This window comes from Gobius niger (genome assembly GCF_951799975.1).
Source record: "Gobius niger genome assembly, chromosome: 13".
NCBI lineage: Eukaryota > Metazoa > Chordata > Actinopteri > Gobiiformes > Gobiidae > Gobius > Gobius niger.
In genome coordinates this window covers 5,444,672-5,465,204 of record NC_136864.1, presented here as the reverse complement: position 1 = coordinate 5,465,204, position 20,533 = coordinate 5,444,672, and the positions used below count along the sequence as shown (strand labels likewise).

At 37.3% G+C, this 20,533-nt stretch overlaps 2 protein-coding genes across 2 annotated transcripts in view; both read left to right on the top strand.

The window, feature by feature from the left end:
- Positions 1-20,533, top strand: part of copa (COPI coat complex subunit alpha) — a 198,761-nt gene that overhangs the window by 89,156 nt on the left and 89,072 nt on the right. The window lies entirely within an intron of this gene.
- On the top strand, positions 145-20,376 carry fcer1gl (Fc receptor, IgE, high affinity I, gamma polypeptide like; the record flags this gene model as incomplete). Its single annotated transcript, XM_079569477.1, has 6 exons — positions 145-152; positions 8,050-8,188; positions 9,772-9,864; positions 15,843-15,890; positions 19,218-19,323; positions 19,881-20,376. 6 exons carry the CDS (start codon positions 145-147, stop codon positions 19,895-19,897), a joined length of 411 nt encoding a protein of 136 aa, XP_079425603.1. The 3' UTR covers positions 19,898-20,376.

Genomic DNA, 20,533 nt, shown 5'->3' with positions numbered 1-20,533 from the left:
AGATTCACCAAAGAAAATCACATTAACTGGTAGTTTCTGAGTGTGCTCCTACAAATGTGCACTTATGATGTAAACTGCTTCACTGACCTGTAAATAGAGCTTTTTCTCACCGCATGGTCTGGAATAGTGAAGCATTTGCCGACTATGGCAAGGTAAGAATGTCCATTTCATGGCATTTATATCATTTCTGATGTTCCTTCATAATTAACAAATGATTAGATGATGTTTTGAGGCCGTTGGAAGTGAACCCGACCCACAATTAGCATTTGGATCAGAAGCCACTTTTATTTGTTAATTTTATTCTTAACCATTTCATTATGACTTCTAACTAGGCTTTGACTTCATCTAAATGAGTTCAATGGGTTGACAACAGCTGAAAACATCTGCATTGTTCATAATTATCGATGTTTGATGGCTAAATGCTAATGCTACATAGGAAAATAAACTACTTCTCCAGAGTTGCCGGCTTAATAACTCTTTCCGGAGGTCGTTACGCCATCTGTCCTTTCTAAGTTTACTTGTATAAAGCGTAAAATGTAAAAGCTACGAAGCCTCAAAGCTGCTTTTTAGACAACGGGGAACTGCCTTATTAACCCCTTGTTCTGGTTCATGACGTTGTGCCGTCTTCATCAATAGAGCTTATACAAGTCTATACAGTAATGCTAAAGGAAGAACACAGGGCTCGATGTAAACTAGGAAAAGTATGAAAAGTGTAATAAACCACGCCTCAGTCAACCTCTTTTTTTTTATAAGCAACTCCCTCTCGTTGGTGGCGCAGTCACATAGCGCACATGAAATGACTGCCTCGTGTGGAGCAACGCTGTCGTACACCAGGCGAAAGATTTCTAAGTAACTTCCTGTCCCTGTCTCTAAAGATGACTTTTTTTTTTTCAAAAATCAGTACCTGTGTTTGATACTTGTATTATTTTGATACAAATAGCACCTAAACTTTTTTTCTGACACCGTACTGGTATCGATCCTGGCCCTACTGAGCAAGACACTTCATCCACCTCAATGTAATGTGCATAAAGTGCACAATAGACATAGAGATTAGGGCCCATCACTTATAATAAATGTGTTTTTTTTTTTTTTAACCACATTTATTATGGCTAAAATCGCCAGCCCGTTTTCCGAGCTTCCAACTTTCAGCTTTATTGGCAAATGCTTTATCACTGAGTCACTATCGTCTCAGTAACAAGTGAAATTACTAAATAATTCAAGCATCGCTTTGTAAATGTGTATCGTTATTACTGCAGCTGGCATTATCCAGAGACATATCAGTGGAAACGGCGTCTTGCGGCCTCTTAAGCTGCAAATGAAAAGGCAGCTTTGGCTAATGGGCTCTAAGAAGTAGCAAACAAAGTCACTACCGGAGACTTTTTACCCAGAGAATTAGCTCATTCTTGTGCAAAAAATAGTCATTGCACTAAATCGGTCCTTTTTTTTTGCCAACATCTGCTTCTACTTCTCCACAGTCCAACCTCAAATCCACAAATACTGTACGGAATATAATATATGAATGTCATTTTGAGCCATTATATTCTCCACCTTAACATTTCTAACCTTGCACCCGATTGTCTCTTTTGTACCCGCATGCTTTCGGACTCTCTTTAACTTCATTCTGTGCCTAATTTATGCAACTTCCTGAATGTTTTTGACAGGAGGAAGTGTCTTGTAAAAATGTAGATTGTATTTTTCCGAACTTGTTTTGATAATTTGATAAAAACAGTAGCAGCCTGTGTAGAGCTTTAGGCGTTTTTTTTTTTCCACAATTAAACTTATTCTCTGCAGACTTGGCTTTGGTCTCTTCATTTTGCAAAAGTAAAGTGATATATTTGTGCCGAAATACCTCCACCGGCAGATCATTTTGCTCCCACGCTAAAATCAAGGGAAAGTTTACACATTTTTAGATAACGTTTTGCAGTTACGGTCGTTTTATCTGGTTCATCTTCGTGTGGTCAGACTGTGACGCAAATTGAAACTGCAGGAAGTTTGGTCATTGATGTAAGATTAGATGTAGAATAAATCCAGGACTAGACTTCGTACGTCTCAGAAGTAACAGTTGCTACAGTTTAAGAATTTCCCTTAAGTAGAAGTAAAAAGGAAGGTAGGATTTATTTCACAGAACTGACCACACAGCGCTTTACGGGGGACATTCAGTCTCTTTAAGTGCGACTAACGTAAATAATTACGTAACAATGAATAAGTGAAGTATGTGAAGGACTATTCATTATGAGTTACGCATTTACTGTAATATAGAGGGAATTTATTTGTCAGATTAACCTCTTAACTCCCACCTGAACGGATCCCATTTTCTCCAGTTTGGCTTTACCCTAATCAAAAAGCTTCTTGAGAAAGAAGCACCAAAATAGCCACAAAAAATGAGAAGAAAACAAGGATGTAAACGCAACAAAAATGTGACAAAAACTCAACAAATATGTGATAAAAAAAATCAACAAAAATTTGACAAAAATTGGACAAAAAATGACTAAAATTCAACAAAAATGTGACAAAAATTCAACAAAAATGTGACAAAAATTCAACGAAAATGTGACAAAAATTCAATAAAAAGTGACAAAAATTCAACAAAAATGTGATAAAAATTCAACAAAAATGTAAAAAAAAAAAAAAAAAAAACCATATACAAAAGGTGACACAACACAGCAACAACGCGAGGAAAAAGCTCAGTTTTGTGGGTCTTAGCTTTCAAATGAGGTGTTGCACAGCCAAAAGAGGACAGAATGCATTTGGTTTAGGCGGGTGGTAAGAGGTTAAAGAGACTAGATGCAAGTTGGTCATTTTATGCTCACTACTGCCACCTCAGGTCTTATGCGTAACTTCTGTTTCTATATTAAGCTTGTGGACATGGTTGGAACATGTAGGGGGAGGAAAATACTTTTTTAACATTTTTAAACTGTATGGTCCGTGTAAGCATTTTTTTTTTCATCCAGGTAGCATAAATGTGGCAAAAATAAAATATTTCAACTGGACTTTTTGTTTTGATTTGATGTTATATCAATTTAGAGGTTTCAACATCTTTTCCCTGTTAAAGGGGGATTGCCTCAAAGCGAGGTATACCATCTTATCTGGCAACACGGACTGACACAGGTGTGGCCTATTGGGTCATCACCTACAGCTGTGTAGAAGACCAGTGCTCAGTCTCAAAGACCAAACTGATGATGACAGTTGGATGACTGTTGAAACATCTTAATTGAAACAACATCAAATCAAAAGAAAAAGTACAGCTTGAAGGATCGAGGGTCCATTTTATGCACTTTGTTTTTTTCTCTGTATCTTCTACCCCTTGGTCTGATTTTAGAGAAACACAAAGTGGGTTATCATTTTTATGCTGACGACCTGCAGATATAAATGCCACTGAAGTCTAGCTCTGAGGGATCATTGAATCCTTTGTTGGATTGTATTCAAGGAGTTAAGACATGGATGGAGGCCAACTTTTTAAGTCTAAACAAAGAGAAGACAGAAATTTTAATATTTGGAAATTCTTCTAATGTTCTAATGCTTCCTTCTGTCACCCTTTTGCAAGGAATCTCGGTGTGTTTGTAGACAATGAATTTGAATTTGAGAAACATATAAATCATGTTGTCAAATCAAGCTTTTTCCACCTTAAAACTCTAAGCAAGGTAAAAAACTATCTACCTGCCTGTGACTTTGAGAAAGGCATTCATGCTTTTATAACTTCACGACTTGATTATTGTAATTCTGTGTACACTGGTTAATGGGTGTTAATGGGATGATTGGAGGGTCTTTAATCTCCCCCTGGTGTCTCTGGTCAGAAAACCACAATTGCAGCTTTCCTGCACTGGGTCGGAGCCACCAATACACACTAACGGGCAAAGCTAACTGCGGGCTAGCACCACTTAAACAGTATTTACAGCCAAGTTTGAGTGAAAAAATGATCTCCATTGTGTAATATATTTTTTTCCGATACCATACAGGTATCGTTTAATGGTACCCAGCCCTAATAATGAGCAAGACACTGCACCCTCCTTACCCCCAGAGCGTGAATGTAAAGTGCATAAAGTGCGCAACAGTAATAATAATAAATGTGGTAATTTTTTTTTAGTACCAGTCATGTTTTTTGAGCTTCCAACTTTCAAGTTTATTGGCAAATGCTTTATCACTGACTCACTATCGTCTCAGTAACAAGTGAAATGACTAAATAATTCAAGCACCGTTTAGTAAATGTGTATCGTTATTACTGCAGCTGGCATTATCCAGAGACATATCAGTGGAAACGGCGTCTTGCGGCCTCTTACGCTGCAAATGAAAAGGCAGCTTTGGCTAATGGGCTCTAAGAAGTAGCAAACAAAGTTACTACAGGAGACTTTTTACCCAGAGAATTAGCTCATTCTTGTGCAAAGAATAGTCATTGCACTAAATCTGCCAACATCTGCTTCTACTTCTCCACAGTCCAACCTCAAATCCACAAATACTGTACGGAATATAATACATGAATGTCATTTTGAGCCATTATATTCTCCACCTTAACATTTCTAACCTTGCACCCGATTGTCTCTTTTGTCCCCGCATGCTTTCGGACTCTCTTTAACTTCATTCTGTGCCTAATTTATGCAACTTCCTGAATGTTTTTGACAGGAGGAAGTGTCTTGTAAAAACGTAGATTGTATTTTTCCAAACTTGTTTTGATAATTTGATAAAACAGTAGCAGCCTGGTCCTGGTCAGCGTTCAATTCGTGGCCTCCAGGGGGTGTAAAACACAACTGCTCGTCTCCTTACAGGGACCAGGAAGCGACAGCACATCACCTCTGTGTTAGCTGCTCTACATTGGCTTCCTGTGTATTATAGGATAAGGTTTTAGCTGTTACTTGTTGTCTTTAAATGTCTCCATGGCGCTTCTCCTCTGTATTTGTCTGAGCTTCTGGTACGTCACGCCCCTGCTCGGGCTCTGAGATCTGCTGATCTGCTGCTTTTAGAGGTTCCTCGCTCCAAGTATGTGACTAAAGGGCACAGGGCTTTCTCTGTTGCAGCTCCAAAACTGTGGAATGAACTGCCTCTCCACATCAGAGCTGCTCAGACACTTGACCAGTTTAAATCGTTGCTTAAGACACACTTTTATGCAAAAGCTTTTAACACTGTCTAGCACATACCTGGCCAAATCTAAGCTGTTAGTGCTTTGCTGTTTTTTTTTCTGTACTGTAGACCTTTTGTGAAGCACTTTGGTCAACAATAGTTGTTTTAAATGTGCTATATAAATACATTTCATTTGATTTGATTTGATACCTTGACTTAAAGGGACCATACAGAGTTTAAAAATGTTAAAATTAAGTATTTTCCTCCCCCTACATGATCCGGCCATGTCCTAATGTGTAGAATGAGCTCAGACCTGTTCACCACAACTGCCTCTAAAATTCTGCACTGTCACTCAATAAGTTGTTACTTCAGGTCTGAAGTGCCGTCATGCACGAGGTTAATATAGAAGCTGCAGTTACGTGTAAGACCTGAGGTGGCAGTAGTGCGTATAAAAATGACCACCTTGCATCTAGTCTCGTGTAGCTTGCGTAATTTTTGATAAACTATTTAGTATTTGTGAAAAAAAAAAATGTTTTTAGTGGTGAAAGCTTAATTGGCTGGTAATTATAATGATATTAACATAATAATTATCATGTAATAGCAGTTCAAAATGCCATAAAATAAGAAACACAAAGATCAAAATTTCTAATTTTGCAATAACTTGTACTATAATCTGATCAAGTGTAAGTAACTCTTTGATGACTGTGCAGTATTAAAACATCTGTGACTAAGTTTAGACACTGTTATACAATGATGCTGCACATTGTCACGATACTCTCTGTTTAGATGTTTAGACATGTTTACAATGCTAAACGGTGTCAATGTGATATAAATGAAGAAAGTCATATTTAAAGGAACAGGCCACAGTTTTCCCACACTGAGATATATTCTGTGCGTAGACGAGTTGAACGTACCTGTCTGGTCTTTGTGCCCGTGGAAGAGCGTGGTCGCTTCTAACTTCACCCTGTTTGGAGCTATAGGAACACATTGGGAGAGGCCAAATGCTAACAACGTCTTTGGTTGTTTTGCGTGACTGAGGGCACACACAAAGACCAGACAGGTACGCATCAACTCATCTAAGCTCAGGTAAGAACATATCTCATATGGAAAAACGGGGGCCTGTTCCTTTAACAGCAGCCTGATGTTGCCCCAGTGTGCAGCGGCCGATTTCATCACAAGTTGCAGCGCGTTGTTACAAAATGTGGGTTTTATTACACAAAGAAGTGAACATTTGTTTGGTGCTGCACTGGAAAAATACTTTGAGCGAATCTAAGATGATAGGAAACTTTAATGCCAAAGAAACAAGCAGAAATCTCAGACAAAATCACTTTTACTTTCACTTACTTACATTTTTCACCTGAAATTATACACAGAAACAAAAGGTGCTTGTTCCACTGGCAATAATCTAGATAATTATTTTATCTAAGACTAGGCTTTAGATTTAGTCTCTTAATTTCAGCACACTGGAAAAAGGAAGAACTGACATAAATTCACTTGAATTAAAACGTTGAAATCTAAAGATTGAGTTCAGATAAAACATCTTATTGCCAGTGGAACGAGTACATTTTTGTTCTTATTTCTGATTATTTTTGTATAATTTCAAGTGACAAAGACATATAGTGAATTTGTCTGATTTCAAGTGGGATTTATTCTTCTTAGCATTTTTATCTGATCTTAGATACGTTCATATCGACTCAAACTCAAGTCAAGCGATTTTGAGTCACTTATCTCATTTAAGTTGGTAATTTTTCCAATGGAATTTGATGTAGTTTCTACCTGAAGATGATTGTTTGTTTTCCAGCGAACTACAGAGAAAATTTGGAGGATTTTGCAGGATTCTTCACATAGGGCCTCATTTCCTTGTTATCCAGAGTGTCGTTAATGTCTGGTAGGTATATATATATATTTTATTCATGCAGTCCTTATATTTGAAGAGTTTAGTGGTGCTAGGCTAGTGCTAGGCTAGTGCATGTCTATGGTAACTAGTAGCCTGCATTAAAAACCTCTTCAAAATCATGAGGTCGTCCTCCAAACGTTGCCATATCTGATTTGTAGCAAGCTCCTTTGTGAATTGATTACGGGGTCGGCGTATATAAGCTTCTAGCTTCAGCCGACTCCTTTTTTTTGAGCTCCTGTAAAAGAATAATGTGGATGTGAATGTTGTAAATAATGTGAAATGTAAACTGCTCAAAAAATAAATAAATAAATAAATAACTAATTCCACGTGTAGTAAACAAACTACTGTAGATCCGGTACCCTGGCAGATCACTCCGCCGTTGCGTAGCTTGCTACCAGGAAGCTGATGCTGCTCAAATATAAGTTCTTGAAATGTAAAATGGTTATATTTAAAACATTATTCAGTCGACACAGACATTTAAATGGGTAGGTCTGGTGTTATAAGTGATTTGCCTCAGGTGCTCTGTGCTCAGGTCAGACTGTTTTTAATGCAGGCTACTAGTTACCATAGACATGCACTAGCCTATAGCACTAGCCTAGCACCACTAAACTCTTCAAATATAAGGACTGCATGAATAAAAAAAAAAATCTACAGAAATCAGCCACAGTTGGAAACAACTAGGAATAGATAACTAGGAAATGAGGCCCTATGTCAAAAATCCTGAAGTGTCCCTTTAACATTCAATTCAATTCATTCAATTCATCTTTTTTATTTGAGCATCTGAGCTCCACAAAGTTCTTCATAGGAACAGAGTTCAGCACAGTAATCAAGCAAAGGAAAGATACATGCGTAGGTGAATAGCCAAAAAAATAGATAAATAACGTGGATATGATGCTCAAAAGGAGTTTCCATTTCCACACAAACGCCTCTTGGATTCACAATTCCTCATATAAATCTATAGAGAAGTGCAGCCATTAAACATCTTATTATAAAGATTCAGTAATTCACTTGTTAATTTGTTTCCAGGTAATGTTTTGATGTTTCTCTGTAACAGATTGAGAATAATTGACCATATAAGCCAAGTCTCTCTTTGGAAACAGAAGCTGCGTCGCTTTGAGGAAGTTTGGCGTGGGGGGGGTTTGTGGCTCGGACAAAGAGCCCGCACTTCCTGTTTGCTCAGAAGAGTTTGAAGCCTTCGATTTGTCACCATCCTCCCACCGCAGCTCCCACGAACTCAAGGTAAAAATAACCTTAGATATATATAATTATGACTTTTATCAAACATTTGAAGGAAACACAGTTTGGTTAAAGCTTTGCACATTTACGATCCAAAAAAACAAAAATTGCATTGTGACGACCAAGTAGAGGCTCAGAATGATTTTACATGACAAATATTTCAAAGATCTTTTCAGGTTGTGCTCAGGGGTACTTTGCAATTTTAGATTTTGATAATTGTGTCCATTTTTGAAGGATTTTAGGGTCAAATATTTGTGTGAAAAGTTAAGTTAGAGTTTCCCGGTGGCAAAATGTCTCAAGAAATTATAAATTATAGTTCTAAAAGAGTGACTTTCTACATAATGTCTAAATTAGTTCATAATTCTAAATGATATTCACCTGTTAACAAGTGCTGGGATTGTGCATCTGTGACAATTTGGGCTTTTAGGACAAATTTATTGAAAAAAAAAAAGCTTCTTCTATTTCTATGTCATTGTCATTGACGTACACTACAAAAAAATAAATATCAAGCGTGGGTTTGAATGACTCGAATTGAGATTATTCATCTTGTTTTGAGCACATTTAACTCCTTTAGAATTAAAAAAAAAGGTTCAAATTGAGACTTTTAGAGTAATCTAATTATTTACGTTTTGCAGTGTACACGGCCTTTAGATTCTTATCCTCACAGAAAAGGGAACAGCCTTGTAAAACTACTGCAGTAAGAATATGTATTTTTTTTAACAAGAGTGCCTAAAAAGTGTAAAAGTAGGAATGTTTTTGGTGAAAGACCTGCATGCACTGCAAAAAATAAATAACTAGGTTAGTATAAAGTGTCTAATTGGGCACAATAATTAAAATGTTGCTGTTTTGGGCATTTGCTTTAGATTATTTCACTTGTTTTGGGATGTTTCAATACATTTTGACTTTATTTCAGATTTATGTCTTTGCCAATGGGGGCTCTTGTCCCATTGGCAGTTTTACTTTATTATTTCAAGTAAAATTACCTTAAAACCAGTGAGAAATGTCCTCAAACTATAACAAAGTAAACTTGGTCCGATCAGGAAAAACATCTAAATGAGAGAATACTACTGACGCTTATATTAAGGTGTGCTCATTAAGTATTAATAAGGTATTGATAACATGCTTGTGACAAAAACTCAACAAAAAAGTGACAACAAAAAAAAAATGTTAAAAAAAAAGGTGACACAACACAGCAACAATGCAAGGAAAAAGATCAGTCTTAGCTTTCAAATTAGGTGTTGCACAGGCCTATAGCCAAAGAGGACAGCATGCATTCGGTTTAGGCAGGTGGTAAGAGGTTCATCTAAACCAGTCATTTAAACTTACTAAGCTTGACATTTAGTTTTTGTAGTGTGTGTGACTGATTTATGTGAAAATGTGACAAAAAAATAATGCAAAAACTTGGATAACCATATCAAGTTGACTCTATAAAATAAAAAAGGAAGCATTATTTTACAGAAGTTGAAACAAACACTCTTTAAAGCTGTAACGTCATATATCAACATATGCCGGTAATGCAAATGCTCCCGTGTCCGTCCAAACCCGACGTTTGTTCTCACTAATGCACTTGTGGTTGTTTACGGCAGATGACTTTGGTGGACGTGAAATACTGTTACATCCTGGACGCAGTTTTGCTCCTGTACGGATTCATCCTCACAGTCCTGTACTGCCGACTCCGGGTAAGAACGAGGCGCATCGGGGTCACTGTGGGAGCGATACAGAACATTATGCACAGGCTGGACCCACAACGCTGCTTTTATGGACTAAATGTAGCCAAACATGAGGTTTTAACACATCAGGTCGTTTGTTTTGATGTCGGACTCTAGAAAACACATTTATCTTAAGTTTAGTAACATATCGTCCAAACTTGTTCTTCTTTGCAGTGAATCTAAGACTCTTTCAAACTGTCATCAGGCTCAGATGCTTTTAGTCTCTTCTTTTCATTTTTATTTAACATTTTAATCATAGTTTCTGCTTTTTAGCAGAGGTGGGAGTAAGTCACTAAATGCAAGTCTCGAGTCAAGTCCAAGTCGTGAAGGTCCAAGTCCCAAGCAAGTCCAAGTCAATCGGTCATAGGCTCAAGTCAAGTCAAGTCAAGACAAGTCAAGTCATAGTTTTTGTCAAGTCAAGTCAAGTCAAGCCTTGCTTTAGCCGGCAAGTCACCTTAAGTCACAAACGCCAGCGTGTCTACTTTTCAAAATGTGTTTAATCTTGAAAAGAACAAGTGCTTTCTCAAGATATAGCGATTTTGAAAATTTAGGCTAAAATCAAACTTTTTAAAATCTCATGGATTTGGATTTAAAGTCTTATTAATATTTAATCACCAAAAAAAATCAAAGTATATATATTTTAAATGCTCCAGTCTATGTACCAAATTACTGGGACAGCATTTTAAGGAAGGGGTCCTGGGGGGCCGACTTAAAAGAAAATGAAAGTCTTAGTAAGTAAACATGAGCTGATTTTCCTTGTCGTGAGAAATATAAATATCAAATAATAATGTTATTTTCGTTAGTTTCTGGCAGTTTTTCTGTCAGTGGTTCCCCTGTAATGCCCCAGCCCCTGTATACTCGGAATCGCCCCTGCTCAAAGGAGATTCCGCGTAGTGGCTAATTACCACAATGTAAACATAGATGCGCCGCTTTTACGAAATTAATCCTGATCTTTCGACAGTTTCACTCAAATATATAATAAATATAAAGTCACAGCAGGTCATTGAGAGTCACTGACCTCAAGTCCAAGTTAAGTCTCAAGTCACAAACAACAAGTCCTAAGTCAAGTCAAGTCTTTCTGGAGCTTTGGTCAAGTACTAAGTCTCAAGTCCTGAAAATTGCAATTTTATGACTCGAGTCTCCCACCTCTGCTTTTTAGTCAGAAAAAACTATTACTTTGACTAATAAAACTATGATGAAATATTGAAGTTGACATGTTAACTCTGCACAGAAGCAAATGAAGTGATATAAATATTGACAAAAATGAGCAAAGAATTACTACTAAAGTCAAGAGAGACAATAAGCCTGTTTTTGTTTGCTGATGCTCTTTATTAAGTAGGTCAGTGTCTGGTGCGATAAAGCACAGCTGTGATGGAGGGGGTGTTTGGGCAACGCCTTCCGCTTCTTTGACCAGAAAAAGTGACAAAACTGACACCAACATTTTCTCTGGTAACAGAAACCGACAGCTCCGGGAACCACAGAACAAACAAACAAAGAGTTTAAAAGTATTTCGACAAAAAGAAAGGAAAGAAAAGTGTGTTATGATTGTTTAAATTATATCTGAGGTCGATTATGGTCGAGCTTCAGTGGCCTGAAATGATAATAGTTGTATGTGTTGCCATAGCAACAGCGTGGCGACAGGATTCAGTCACCATGAGCCGGGTTTGAACTTTATTGTTAATAAAAAAGTGTGTTAAGTATAAAATGAACAATTTATGAAAAAAAATAAAAAAAATGTTAGTCACTTTGTTATCACTTTCGTCTCATGAGTCCCAGGTTCAATTCCAAGACGGAGCATGTTCTTCTTGTGTTCGTGGAGGTCGCCCCCACACGGGAAAAAAATGCCATCTTATCTTAAAGGGGGGGTATTATGCAAAATCAACTTTTTCAAGCTTTACATCATGTATTATGTCATTCCCTCATTAAAAACATGCCTGAAGTGTTGCCTTGGCACATTCACGTATTTTTGAGTAATCTGTAAAAACTCTGATGGCGGCCATTTTAGGGATAGGTTTGCCTGAGTCCTCCTAGGAACGCCCCCACCTCCTGGAGACGCCTCCGAGCTTTCGTCACCAGCCGAGTAACCAACCACTGCTCCTCAGCAGAACCCCCTCCCCACTGATGCCACAGACAGCGTGTGGAGGGGGCGTGTCGGAAAGGCTCAGAGGTTCTTAAAGAGACAGAGGCCTATTTCAAGACATTTGCTGAAGCCATCGGTGCTATGTGATTGAAAAAAGCCTAATACCCACTCTTTAAGGCTAAATAAGATGTAGTTATTATTTTTAGTTAATTTATTTTTTTAGTTAGTTAATTTATTTTCTTCGGTCATTATGAACATTTAAATCACATGTCACATGTTTTCCAAAGATCTAAGACATTATACAATAAGAAAAACACATACATTTAGATTTAAATCTAAATGATGCCTGACCGAAGGGGTTTAGGCTGAAGCCAAGACTTATTCTGCCTAACCCCTTTTACAACTGTGACTCTGTGTCCCAAGATGACACATTTTACACTTTCTTTAATACCAACGATGGTAACACTTAAGCACAAAACTTAAACTTCAACAAACAAAAATTATGCTATGTATCCTCGATCGACTTCTCTTCTAATGGTTTTCATTCAAGTGTTCTATACTTCTCTATCATGTTTGATTTATACATTTTCTTAAATGCTTTAATAGTTTTGGAGCCCTTAAGTTGAACAGATAAACCGTTCCATAGATCAACGCCTTTAACTGATAAACACCTCCTCTTAGTATTACTGTGCGCCAGAGGTTTCTGTAGCAGATCAGTTCCTCTAAGGTTGTATCTAGATTCTCTAGTTTGAAACATCTCCTGTAGACTCTGAGGGAGCATGAGATTGTGAGCTTTGTACATCACAACTGCTGTGTAAACATCAACAAGATCATGCAATTTTAGGATATTTAGTCTGATAAAAAGTGGATTTGTTGGAGCCAAGTATTCTGCATGGCTGATCACTCTAATTGCTTTCTTTTGCAATAAAAAGATAGGTTGTATGTTAGTTTTATAGGTATTCCCCCATATTTCCACACAATAGCTAAGGTATGGAAGGATGAGGGAATTGTACAGTATATATAATGCATTTTGATTCACAGAGGTTTTAATTTTACATAGTATGGCAATAATTTTAGAAATTTTAGTCTTTAGTGTATTTATGTGCGCTTTCCAATTTAACTTATCATCAATATTGATTCCCAAAAACTTTGTTACATACACCCTTTCGATTTCTACCTCCCCAATTTTGAGTTGACACGGTTTATTTACTTCCTTGTTTCCAAATACAATATATTTAGTTTTATGCAGATTTATGGAAAGTTTATTTATATCAAACCATTTTTTTAGTATCTTAAGCTCAGTTCCTACTGTATTTAAGAGCAGCTCGAGATCTTTTCCTGAACAGAACAGACTGGTATCATCAGCAAATAGGATACATTGTAATTTGTTGAGGACTTCAGCGATTTCATTAATGTACATGATAAATAATTTAGGTCCCAAAACGGAGCCCTGAGGAACACCGTGGGTTATTTTTTCCTCCTTTGAGTTGATGTTATTAATATGTACATACTGATTTCGATCACTTAGATAACTTTTTAGCCAAGTGTGAGCTAGGCCCCTGACACCATACCTTTCAAGTTTATTTAAAAGCAATGAATGGTCTATTGTGTCAAAGGCCTTGCTGAGGTCAATAAAGACTCCAACAGCATACTCCCTGTTCTCAATAGATGTTGATATCTTTTCTACTAGTTCGGTGACTGCCATTGAAGTGGACCTATTGGATCTAAAACCGTACTGATGTTCACTTAACAGGTTATGCTTGTCTACAAAGCTATCAAGTCGTCTGACAAATAGCTTTTCTAATATTTTTGAAAACTGCGAAAGTAATGAGATCGGTCTGTAATTAGTAAACTGTTGCTTTTCTCCACTTTTAAAAATAGGTATTACTTTGGCGGTTTTCATTTTACTTGGGAAGATACCGGTTATAAAAGACTGATTACATATATACATGAAAGGAGTGACAATAAAATCAATAATTTCTTTCACGAGGACCATATCTATGTCAGATCCATCTGTTGATCTCTTAGCTTTGAAGGAATGTACAATTTCAATGATTTCGCTCTCACTAACACTTTTAATGTTAGTTAGTAAAGTCTAAACCTACTCAAAATTAGCACTAATTCCAATAATTCAAGCACTTTTTAAGAGGGGGTATTATGCTTTTTTCAATCACATAGCACCAGTTTATATCACACTACAATGATGACGAAACCTTCTGTTGGTCTGTAAATGCAGTAAATTAGAATAACTGCCTTGTATAAAACTGCTCTCTCAAAATGGCTGTACTGAATGTCTTGAAATATAGGCCTCTGTCTCTTTAAGAACCTCTGACCCTGACTCATAATGAATATTCATTATGAGTTAACTGTAGTACAGGTGCTGGTCATATAATTAGAATATCATGAAAAAGTTCATTTACTTTTGGAATTCAACTTAAAGGGACTATATGGAGTTTAAAAATCTAAAAATTATGTATTTTCCTCCCCCTACAATCCTACATGTTCCATGTCCTCATGTGTAGGCACTTCGAATTAACACCTTTTTGAGTGGGACATGGCTGGAACATGTAGGGGGAGGAAAATACATAATTTTTTACATTATAAAACTCTGTATAGTCCCATTAATGCTTGTTCCATTGGCTCTCATTTCGAGAAAGTCCAAACCTGCTCAAAATCAGCATTAAATGTCTTTGTTCAAGCACATTTCAAGTCATTCAAGTAAAATATGACATTTTCCCCAGTGCATCAATATGGCTGCACAATTAATTGTGTTAAAATACAAATCTCGGTCCGAATGTTTGGAAGTCAAATATTACAAGGACAGATATAGGTCCCGGGTTCGATCCCCAGGCGGGGCCTTTCTGTGTTACATGTTCTCCCTGCATCTGTGTAGGTTTCCTCTGGGTACTGCGGTTTCCACTACCACTAAAACATGTACAATAGGCCAGGCTGAATGATGTGTGTGCATGTGAATGAAACTGTAGCTACAGGTGCTCGTCATATTTGTATTTGTATTTGTATTTATTTATTTAAAAGGGACAATGCATTACACAAAGTACAGTATACTTAAAATGCAGGATTATAGCTCAAGCTATAATCCTGCAATTAGAATATCATGAAAAAGTGCATTCACTTCTGTTATTCAAGTTAAACTGTGAAACTAATATATGATGTAGACTCGCTACATACAAAGTGAGACATGTGTAGCCTTTAAATGTTATCATTTTGATTATCATGAAGGTCTCAGGACTGAAATATTGACCTAATCCTAATAAACTATTTTTGCAAGGTTGGCAGTGTGCGGGAAGTATTATCATTTTCACTCATGTATGCTGGGAGTTTCCCTCATCTCTTACGCACCTGCCTCTAGTGATTGATGTGCGAAGTTTCTCTTCTATTCGATTACTATGGCTCACAACTTGTAAAAACACAAATTAAAACTATTTTAAACATGGACTGTAAGCCATAATTATCATCACAACAAACAAAGGCTACACATATCTCACTTTGTATGTATTGAGTCCATGTCATACATCAGTTCCACATTTTAAGTTGAATAACAGAAGTGAATGCACTTTTTTATGATATTCTAATTATATGACGAGCACCTGAGCTTATACCGAGTGAATGAAGTACAAATCTCCAACACTATGTGAAGCACAATATCTTTGCAAACCAAAAAACTGCCTCCATCTTCTGTAGAAAAGCTGCTAACCCTGTTGTTTAGCATTCTCTGATCACGAAAAACATGCACAATAGGGTATCCGGAACCAGGCCTCCCATGTAAGGAAGTAACATTACTCAAATAAAAGCAAATACTCATCATTCATTTATTGACATTTGTTTGGTGATGTTTTTCTTGTGACAGATTCAAAGCCAGCAAAGCCAGAAGGAAGAAGAGTCCCGCCCCCCTAAGGTAAAACCGCACTTTGCCTGTTTCTGCCAGCGCTTGTTTTTATCATCTCTGCGTCGCACTGACCACGGCCGCCATCGTCGGTTTATTTCTATCTGACAGTTTCCACAGCGTTTCTCTGCAGCAGAAGTGTGATGTGTCAATGCCACTTCCTGTTCTTCTCAAGCACCAAAACTCACTCTGTGCAAACGGCCGGACACCTTTCTCACGGCACAGGCTTATATTTAACTGAGACGAGAACGAGAAAAGAAATAGAAGAGAAATGAGAGCGTTTAGAACTCCTGACTCTACCATATTTTTATGTTGTCCATTAAATCTCACGTGGAAGAGCTTTGACTAGAATAAACTGTCATGTTTAAGAAGAACGTTCCCTTTTTCTGGCCATTTTGAGAACATAATCCTACTCACAAATACTGATGCTCCAGATACAAGACTTAAGGTGCATATAACACATTTTTTGTAGTTAACCTCTGAACTCCCGCCTGGACCGAGAGCATTTTCTCCAGTTCGGCTTTACCCAAATCCTGTAGGCCAGTGTAACACCTCATTTGAAAGCTAAGATCTACAAAAGTCATCTAAATGGATCTTTTTCCTCACGTCATCAAATTTGATCCATCTTTTTTGGGGGGGGGGGGGGTTCAACTCATTTTGCAACTTTTTTGTCATGTTTTTAAATACATTTTTGGTCATTTTCTTTGTCATTTTTTGTCACATTTTTTGTCATTTTATTGTGTCTTTTTTGTCATTTTTTGTCAATTTTTGTGTCTTTTTTTGTGTCTTTTTTTGTCATTTTTTGTCACATTTTTGTTATTTTTTCTTCACTTTTTTGTAATTTTTTGTCACATTTTTGTCACATCTTCATTGTTTTCGTCTCAGTTCTGTCGCTATTTTCACACCTTTTTTCCAGAAGCTTTTGGATTGGGGTAAAGCCAAACTGGAGAAAATGTGCTCGGTTCAGGTGGGAGTTAAGGGGTTAAAACAATTGTACCTCAGATTTTGCTAAAGATTTTTTCCTTTGTTTGACATTTTCATGATGTTTATTGTTTCACTCACAGAAATTAAACTAACATATGCGGACGCCGGACTAGGGATGGGCGATACCACATTTTTTGGAATCGATACGATACCGATACTTTTGGGATCTTTTTGTCGATACCGATCCTGCTCATTTCATATGGGTGAATGTATTTCAATCACTATACATTTCTAAAACTGGTTGTTTTCTATAATTAATTGGTCAATTAAAATTATATTACTTTAACTGGTTAATTAAACACTACTAATGTGAAATTAAATACATAAACAACATTTAAAATTAATTCTTAAATGACAAACAGAACCTAAACCAGAATGATAGGACTGGCTCAGTTCAATCCTTTGCTGTTGTGACTGTTTTGGCTCAGAACAAAGAAATAACTCATCCTTTTGTGCTGATAATTGCTGCCCCGCCTTCCTTTTACTTATGCAAATTAGCATCGATGCTTTTTGCCCAATATCGATACTTAAAAAGTAGCCGTTTGGTATCAATATATTGATCCACCCATCCCTACGCCGGACAGTTTTTGAGAGTCTGTTAGCCTGCTCCACGTATTTTTCCTATAGCCGTTAGCATTAGCCAACAATAATCACAATTTATGAACGATCCAGATGTTTTCAGTTGTTGTGATCCCATCGACCACATTTAGGAGAAGTCAAAGCCTCGTTAGAAATCCTTAATGAATGTTCAGACCTTTGGAGATTTGACTTTAGATACAAATTAGCCTTCAGTAAAGTGTCCCCTGAGCTAAATGCTAACGGTTAAGGTTCTGCTTTTTGTGAGGTCAGATACACATCCAGTGGCCTCTAAACATTACCTTATAAGACGTTAATGATAAAGAAACCACAGACATTCTATAAATGCCATGAAAAGAACAGAACATACTTCGCCATACGTTTGTATTGCGCCTGACTTCCCTTTTCATTTGTATTGGGTTAGAACACGCAATTTAACAAACAAAATGTGCACAGTTATAGGAAGCGGCTCAGAGCTAAAGGCATTTCTGTGATTTCTAAGCTCCAGATGCTCAACGAGTTCAAAGGCATGTGACACATCAGACACATTATTTGCTAAAACATAGATAACACAATAATATAAAGATTTTGCCCAAAAAACACTTCGTTTTCCTTAGTTTGACATTTTTTGTGATGTTTATTGTTTCACTTCCTCATTAGACACTGACAGGACGTTACATAAATAGAGGCTAACATTTTGAAACTGTGAGACACTGAGTGAGACAGAATCCTTTGAAACTTCACCTCAATCTATGTCATCGTTAACTTTAAAGGTGCATTATGCAACTTTTTATGTGGGAAAAAAGTTGACATTTGTCCGTATTTGACGCTGTCGAGACCCAGTGACTGTATGAGTCGTCATTAAGAGATAAGATAATACTTTAATGATCTCACAACGGAGAAATTCACTTGTTGAATAAATAGTAAATAAAAAAGAGGTACAGTATCTTATGTCCAATAAGTAAAAGCTAAAATCTTCAGGGGCGGAATTATAACAATAAGGAAATAAGAATAAATAAAAAAGGATACACATTTGAACAGATTATAAAAAGTAGAATATCGAGGTGTAAAGTTTACAGTCCTAGTGCAGGTTGTCCATAAGTGACGCTGGTGCAGGGAATAAAGTGGCGCTGATACAGAGATTATTGCGCGTAGTTTTGCAAAGGGGTTATTGCACATGTTACTTTACAGTATTTATGGCACAGATGATTTCCATCTAACTAAGTCATAATTACGAAAGGTTTAAACTCAGCGACAGAGCTCTAGAAAGACTAATACTGTGAACAACCTGAATAGATTGTCAGTTCTGGTTCCCTCCTCCTGAGTCTCGTACAAACGCTCTGGCAAGTATTTTTGCACTTGAATTGATGGACGTGAATCTTTAGTTTTCTCCCCAACATTAAAGGGACATTTCAAGATTTTTGACATAAGGCCTCATTTCCTAGTTATCTAGAGTGTTGCTGATTTCTGGAGATATTTTTTTTTGTAATTCATGCAGTTCTTATATTTGAAGAGTTTCGTGGTGCTAGGCTAATGCAAGGCTAGCGCATTTCTATGGTATCAGCTAGCCTGCATTAAAAACAGTCTGACCCGCTCCACAGAGCACCTGAGGCAAAAATCCTGAAATATCCCTTTAATGCTCCTGGACGTGCTGAAAGTACCTGATCGCATGTGCAGCACTTGCCAGAGAAAATGTCTTATGTTTTCTTAAACCTGTTGAAATCTCTCTGACATTCCCGTCTCTTCTCCCTAACGCCCTGTGCTGTTGCTATGTTGCAGAAGCAGGCTCCTGAGGGAGGCATCTATGCGGTGAGAGACCTCTCTGTTGTCATTAAAAAGCTGTTAAAAAAGGCTCAAGGCGAGACGGCGTACGACGTGGCTCACGGTAAAGCCCCCTCCTCTTCAGGCGGCCCCTTGTTCTGCAGCTGCATGTGTTCAGGGTGACCACCTCAGACAAAAGTGAAAGAAGTGGGACAGTCATGTGACGCGATGGGACAGACATGAGAAATACACACTTATGAAGATAGAAACGGGTTCTAAAGTTTTCTAATCTGGAAAGTTAGGACATAATATTGAACTTTTAATGCCTTGAGGGGAGACACTATACAAAGAAAACTTTGGGCCAAATCAGTTAGTCAGTCACTTAACATATAAAGTTTCACCTGGAAACAAAAGAAAGACCTAATCTTCACAATGACATGTTTAATTATTGCACTGATTCAATGTTTCGGGATAGATTTATTTGGGAAATTGTAATTTCAAGGGTAATTTTCTCAAAATGCTCCAATGCGACAATATCTCCATGCAAGAGGAGGTCGGACGTCAGACGTCAAACCTTCCAGCCTTTGACTAAACAATAGAGGGACAGGTGGTCACCCTTATCTGTGTCTGCGCACTTCCTCCGAGTGTCGATACTTTTACACTGTTGTTGTTGCGTTGCAGGGACTGTCGTCGCCTAACACGGACACCTACGAGACCATCCACGCCAAGAATCCCAACGTCTGAAACAACTGCTTTACATGCGTGCCAATATTAGACTGCACTCACCACTTTTCCAGCTGTGGGCACACGAGACCCCACGCAGTATGATTTTGAGAGGATTGTATACTTAAAACGCTCTCTGAGATCACTTATAGATCCAAACTTCCCCATGCTACAAGACTTCACTCCATTCCAGATGATATATTACACCTTTTACATGTAAATTTAGATATAAAAATGTAAAATGGCAACAATTGAACAACCTTTGATGAGAAAATGGCTCAAAAAGTGCTTGAATTCATGCTGATTTTGAGTTGATGTGCTACAAGCATGTGTTTTTGGGCCTGTTTTTTTCCTTATTTTGAGTAGAGTACAAGTTTATTTCTCCTGTTTTAAGTGAAATGATGCTTGTTCCTCATTTCAAACTAGTCCAAACTGTCTCAAAATCAAGATAACTTATCTTCACTTCAAACTTGACTTGACTTACTTCATTATCGATGCCAAAAGTTGAAAAGTTTTCCCTGTAAATCTCAAAACACGTCCATTTTCATAAACATAATCAATCCCCAACGCTCTCCACATAATCGATGTTGATTTTCCTTTTTTACTACAAT